General features: G+C 39.5%; 2 protein-coding genes across 2 annotated transcripts; one reads left to right on the forward strand and one right to left on the reverse strand.

Moving 5' to 3' along the window:
• Positions 1–54: 54 nt before the first annotated feature.
• On the reverse strand, positions 55–920 carry LOC106312518 (histone H2A.Z-specific chaperone CHZ1-like). The gene has a single exon (XM_013750073.1). The coding sequence runs from the start codon at positions 829–831 to the stop codon at positions 256–258; it is 576 nt and encodes a 191-aa protein (XP_013605527.1). The 5' UTR covers positions 832–920; the 3' UTR covers positions 55–255.
• Positions 921–1,098: 178 nt separating this feature from the next.
• LOC106312517 (V-type proton ATPase subunit C-like) lies at positions 1,099–3,842 on the forward strand. The gene is made up of 11 exons (XM_013750072.1): positions 1,099–1,270; positions 1,372–1,440; positions 1,517–1,644; positions 1,749–1,848; positions 2,019–2,086; positions 2,347–2,488; positions 2,581–2,697; positions 2,815–2,940; positions 3,013–3,096; positions 3,194–3,273; positions 3,505–3,842. Exons 1-11 carry the CDS (start codon positions 1,157–1,159, stop codon positions 3,611–3,613), a joined length of 1,137 nt encoding a protein of 378 aa, XP_013605526.1. The 5' UTR covers positions 1,099–1,156; the 3' UTR covers positions 3,614–3,842.
• The last annotated feature ends 2,740 nt before the right edge of the window (positions 3,843–6,582 follow it).

Below are 6,582 nucleotides of genomic sequence, written 5' to 3' on the forward strand. Positions count from 1 at the left end.
TTTCTCCAATGTAAAGTCACAAGCATACAAAGGAGCGAACTTTAGGCTCTCACATAATCGAGAAAAGATGAGAAATTTATGCATCAAACGTAGATAGCGAGGCACACAATGAGTTGGAATTGCAATGACATGATAGATATATATATTGGCTCACTTTGGTCCAAGCGTTGAACGTGACACAAACTCTCTTAAGAATCAAAGGAACTACATCTTGATTTCTTGACACTAACCTTCATTATAGCTAAGGAGGGAGCTTTAAGCATCGCTATCGTCACTACTATCATCATCATCCTCGTGGTTTCCGCTACGGTCATTGGAGATGTAGACTCCAGGCTGGATCGATCGTCTCCTAGTCCTCGACGGAAGGATATTATCCAAATCCACCTCCGCCAAAGGATCGTCAGACAAATCGCTTTCATCGTACTCATCACCATCTTCGTCGTCGTCGTCGTCATCATCGCTATCGTCACTTTCATCAACTTCGATCAGTTTTCCTTTTCCTTTGTCCTCTCTCGATATGCCTTTACCTTTCCTGTCGATCTCAACTTCAATCGAATCCTCTTCTTCTTCGTCTTCATATCCAACTCCATCGCCTTGCTTCTCTTCCGCTGTATGATCGTCGGGCACGCCGTTCTCATCTTTCTCAAGCGAAATCGATGATTCTGTTCCAATTTTCAGATTCTCGACGCCGGACTCAGAATCAGCAGAACTCGACGACGAAGGGTTAAGCTTCTGAGCCTTGTTCGCCACATTATCCTGCTCTTGGCAACAGAGATCCGATTTCCTCTTCGCTGGAAACGAGGAGTCCTGTTGATTCTCAACGTCCGCCATAGATGAATCGATCGTCTTCTTCGCGCTACAGAGACTTGCGGTTGCTTCGAGGAAGATTCAGAGTTAGTTAGGGTTTCTCGATTACTTATGCAACTTCTCTTCGGTTTTAATTTATTGATTGGACTCAGCCCATTAGCCCATTAGCCCATTAGCCCAGTTTCTGTTGTGCCAGGTGGAGAACGTGCCGGGGAGATACTAAACCGGCGTAATGCTAATATCTTACCGGTTTGGTTTTCTACTTGTGAGTTTATAATTCGAACCGGTTATCCATTATGATTGAAGAAGTACAGATCCATCGGAGAAGAAGAAGAGACATTGAGAAACAATGACTTCGAGGTATTGGGTGGTGTCTCTACCAGTGAAGGACTCTTCTTCCACGTTATGGAATCGTCTCCAGGAGCAGATCTCCAAGCATTCCTTCGATACTCCAGTTTATCGGGTACTCAGATTCTGCTCGATTTGGATTGAAATTGGCAGAGATCTTCAACTATTCTCGTGTTTGTGATCTAACTTCTCGGATTGCTGTTTTCATTTTCGCAGTTCAACATTCCTAACCTTCGAGTTGGAACGTTAGATTCTCTGCTCGCCCTCGGCGATGATCTGCTCAAGGTGACTCATCTGATCACAAATTTTGATCTTTTGCGTTTTCCTTGTATTGATGATTTTTTAATGAGATGTGTGCAAGTCAAACAGCTTTGTGGAAGGAGTTTCGCAGAAGATCAGGAGACAGATCGAGGAATTGGAGAGGATCTCTGGTGTGGAGAGCAACGCTCTTACTGTTGATGGAGTTCCCGTTGATTCTTATCTCACAAGGTATCTGTTTTTTTTTTTTTTTATATTCACAAAGAGTTGATTGGTGATTTGGTGGTGACTTGTGATGTAAAGAACGAAACCTTTTTTTTTTGATTGGTGTTAAGGTTTGTCTGGGATGAAGCTAAGTACCCAACGATGTCACCTTTGAAGGAGGTTGTGGAGAATATTCAGTCTCAGGTTGCCAAGATTGAGGATGATCTCAAGGTCTTCACGCTGTTAAACCTTTACGCAGAATGATTAGTTAGCCGAATGGTTCCGTTGGTGTAATACTCTACACAATACTTTCTTTGTGAAGAGTAGTTGGTAGTTTTAGTTTTTGATTATAAACTTATTTTGGTGCTCTAATGGATTTCAGTGGTTCACATGTTGTTTAGGTTCGCGTTGCTGAATATAACAATGTCCGCGGTCAACTCAATGCCATTAACCGAAAGCAAAGTGGAAGGTAAACTTTTGTTTTCTTTCTCTTATCCATACTGTAAGAACTAAGAACAAACTATAAATCATGGGCAGTAGTTTGTAACTACAAAAAATTTAATTGCTCTCTACGATCTAGGTTCTGTTTGAAACATGTTCGACAATGTGAAGGGTTTAGCATAACACCAAGTGATTTTCCAGATTAATGCTGTTGGTTGTTATCTGCTTGGATGTTTTATATATTTTGTAGCAATGTGGCTGATCTTCCTCCAATTTCTTTTGTTACAGCTTAGCTGTTCGCGACCTCTCAAGCTTGGTTAAGCCAGAAGATATTGTCGCATCTGAACATCTCGAGACTCTTCTTGCAGTTGTTCCAAAGTATTCCCAAAAATACTGGCTAGCATGTTATGAGACATTGACCGACTTTGTGGTAAATTAATGATTTGCTGAGTTTATGGACCAAATGTGACACTATTATTTTTGACACAGGGTTTTTAATCAGTTCACTCTTATTCTTTCCAGGTTCCTAGGTCTTCGAAGAAATTGTTTGAGGATAATGAGTATGCTCTTTACACCGTCACTCTCTTTACTCGTGTTGCAGACAATTTCAGGACAAATGCTCGTGAGAAAGGGTTCCAAGTAAGTATGCTGTTCAAGCTTCTGATATCACCTTTAGAGCTACTGACTATGCAATTTAAGAGATTTTGTTAATTCTGAAAGCTTTGTTCATATATGTTGTACATCGTTCTCTTTTAGGTTCGTGATTTTGAACATAGCGTTGAAGCACAAGAGACTCGTAAACAAGAGCTAGAAAAGCTGGTTCAGGACCAGGAGAGTTTGAGAAGCTCTCTTTTGCAGTGGTGCTACACCAGTTATGGAGAGGTATTTACACATTGCTCTTATATATCATCGTAGAAATCTAACACCCATCTGATCATCGGTCTATATGTGTAGGTTTTCAGCTCATGGATGCATTTCTGTGCTGTGCGTATATTCGCTGAGAGCATAATGAGATATGGTTTACCTCCAGCTTTCTTGGTAACTTTAAAGACTCCAACCTAACTTATGTTTTTTCTAGAGAATCCCTCTAACTCCCTGACCACACGACTTTCTCTTGTTATGACTTATTTTCCAGGCATGTGTCCTATCTCCGGCTGTTAAAAGCGAGAAGAAAGTACGCTCCATTCTTGAACGCTTGTGCGATTCTACCAACAGGTGTGTTATAAGTCTCTGTCTTTGTATCGCTCTAGGCATAAAAACTGGTTAGCGTTGGAGTTATGATCTTTGTAACATAGAAATTGCAGAACTTTGAGGAGAAAAAATTATTTAGTTATGAAAGATCATTTGCCCACAAGATATAAGTGTTAGTTCATCTCTATATGTAAATAGTTTGATGAGATTTAGATTCGAGTGTTTGAGTCTGATTGTATGAAAAAAACAATGCAGTTTATACTGGAAAAGCGAGGAGGATGCAGGAGCTGGAGGAGCCATGGCTGGTTTAGCCGGTGACTCCGAGACACATCCTTATGTCTCCTTCACGATCAACCTTGCTTAGAATTGATGAGAGATGCTTTATGCTTCTTCTGCATCTCACACTTATATTTGTTTATGTTCTATATATATATATTCCATTTTATTATTCGTGATAATTTTTCGAAATAAAAGAAATAAATATGAAGGTGGCACTCAAGAGAGACATGTGAATGTAATATTATTTTGGCCGGAGTCTTTGTAGACTACAATGACTGATACTTGTGGAAGAAGAGAGGTTTGTTGACATGTTATCTGGATGCCTTTTTTTATTTATATTATTAAGCTGATTCGTTTTTACTCTCTGATTCGAGACAAACCATTTCTTTCAACATTGTAGTATAACTACCACCGGTGATGAAATTACACACCTGACGAAGTGACTATTGAACCAAAATGGAACATTGCACAATAACCTAACGTGGCTTGCAGGTATTACTTGACCAGGACTCAGGAGTAACCAAGTAGACTACAGCTTTGATGCGGCTAGTGTTAATATTTTTTTGTTTTTTTTCTTGATGCAGCAACTACATCTAAACTTACATTGACCTGGTTAATTTAGATATTGTATCAAAGCTGTAGTCTACTTGATCATTAATTTATTAGGTTTTATTATATCTTTGGTTTTATCATTGAAATTATCAATAACACCTTTTTTACAAAAAAATATCATCATTAATTAGTACTACTAACATAATATTAGGATACTACAATTTATAATCAAGTCATACGCTTCTATTTTTTTTTTTTGATGAAATGTTAAATTTATTAATCAACTTATAAAAGAATCATATGTACAGAAAAAATCAAGATCCCGTAGAACCTGGTACCGAAATTTAAAACCAGAGGAAAATGAAACTAAACATCAATGAGCACTAAACCATCTACACATCAGACCATAGAGCTTAGGCTTCAAAGTGTACTTTAGAGATGTAATCACTCTGGCAAGCTAATCCACCGATTTTGAACTTCCATTATGTCTTCTATCATTATGCTCTCTCCATAAGTATATGGTAAGCTGAAGCACCAAGTGCAGCAAAATAAATGTGTGCAGATCAAAGTTCCTGTTAGCAAATGCATGAGGGTTGAATTCCAGTCAGGGTCCGGATCAATACCAAGGAGATTGCCTACCACCTTTATCCAGAGCGTGAAAGTATATGGACACGCAAAGAAGAGGTGATCACAGGTTTCGTCACGTTCACCGCAGTAAAGACAGACCTGCGGCTGACCCCATTTACTGGTGCGATGACCCGTTGCAAGCCTATCCCTTACTGCCAGCCATGAAATGAAAGCATAGCGGAGGACTGCCTGTAGAAACCAAATCAGCTAGTGCCATTGGACCACATCCTTGCGCTCACGAATCAGATGCCAAGCTTCTGCAGCCACAAAACTGGTACTGTAATCATCCGCACTACACTTCTAAGTCACCCCATCAGCTTCTGCTACAGTTAAGGAGATTGGAAGTTGGGAAATGCCTTGAATGACTTCTTGAATTCGACTGTCCCGACAGTTGCGAAACCGCCACTCCCCATCAACAAAAACCTCACAAAGTCGTGCGTCTCTTCTTATACCTAGTTTCTGAGTTCCAATTTCACCAGTAAGCTCAATCAGCCTGCCCCAGGGTACCACATATCAGTCCAGAATCTCCATCTTTATAAACTTCTTAGCTAAAGGTTTGAGCCTTAGCAACTTCCTCCAAATCCAAGAGCTCTGGCCTGTTTCCTTCGCATCCCAGAAGGTTTCACCATGAAGTAGATAATGTTTCACCCATGCACCCCACAAGGACGTTAAGCAAGAAAATAGGCGCCAGACAAGCTTCAACATGAAGACAGTACTCACCTCTTGCACTCGTCTAGGCCACCTTCTGCCACAGGATAACAAACATCCTCCCACGCTACTTTGGCCTTCAAAGTGTCATTCGGGTTTCCACTCTATAAGAGCGCGGAGCACATACTCTCAATTTCGTCAATGCACGGTTGGGGTAGGCAAAACGCAACACACCAGAAATTTGTCATGCTGGCTATGATTGACTTGATGAGTAACAAACGCCTTGCATAGGCGAGAGCTTTACTTGACCAAGAGAGAAACCGGTTTCCGATCTTTGAAAGCAAAGGCTCATAATCAGCCCTGGACATTATCTTAGAGCTGAGGGGCAGACCAATGTATTTAATGGGAACAGCTGAGACAGAGGCCCGCAGTGGCTGCTTCTTCAGGTATCTCTATATTTTTAAGACATTAGTATTGATGATATTTAGTAAAATTATATCTAAAACCAAATTAAAATTCTATAAAACATATATTATATACACTAAATTATATAATTAAGACAATATGAAAGGCAAATTCCAAAATTTTGGTTAATTTTTATATGGTAAAGTCAGCTAATTTTTATTTCTGTTTTTCAAAAATATAACTTTTTTATAAATTAATAACTTTATAAATTAATAAAATGTTATATTGCCAATATTATTAATTTATAGAGTTTTTACATACTATGTTTTGTTTTTCTAATTAATCAAACCATGCCAATGAGGCAATGGGCGACGTGTTGCCTGGCCATATCAAACTAGTGCATGATATGATTACAATTATTTTCCAGAAAATAAGGAACTATATGTTGGAACAGAGCTAGATCTAAGCATTTTCTTACTTAGTTTCATTGACTTCAATCATGCATGTGTGAGATACCAAACTAAGTCCCACATGACAGAATTAAACAAAGAGTGTCTAATATATAAAAAGCTGTTTATCTCTGATTAGTACGAGGCCTTTTGGGAATAAGCACAAAAGTAAATCCTTGCGGACCAACTTATTAGGCCCAAAGTGGATAATATATCTATAAATTTTGGTTTGGAGAAGTGATGTGATCAATCCAGTTGTCCGTACTTGCTGTGATGTGGTTGACCTAATCCGAGCCAAGAATGCAGAGAGCATCTGGGCGTGGCTGTTTAGTCGTCCTGCCTTTGGTCGGCGAGATGAGAACGCCAGCGCGGG

This window comes from Brassica oleracea, chromosome C8 (genome assembly GCF_000695525.1).
Source record: "Brassica oleracea var. oleracea cultivar TO1000 chromosome C8, BOL, whole genome shotgun sequence".
In the NCBI taxonomy this organism is placed as follows: Eukaryota; Viridiplantae; Streptophyta; class Magnoliopsida; order Brassicales; family Brassicaceae; genus Brassica; species Brassica oleracea.

Coding starts and splice junctions, on each gene's coding strand:
- LOC106312518 (XM_013750073.1), bottom strand. CDS start 831: ATGGCGGACGTTGAGAATCAACAGGACTCCTCGTTTCCAGCGAAGAGG.
- LOC106312517 (XM_013750072.1), top strand. CDS start 1,157: ATGACTTCGAGGTATTGGGTGGTGTCTCTACCAGTGAAGGACTCTTCT. Junction 1,441..1,516: donor TCGGCGATGATCTGCTCAAG/GTGACTCATCTG, acceptor GATGTGTGCAAG/TCAAACAGCTTTGTGGAAGG. Junction 1,645..1,748: donor GTTGATTCTTATCTCACAAG/GTATCTGTTTTT, acceptor ATTGGTGTTAAG/GTTTGTCTGGGATGAAGCTA.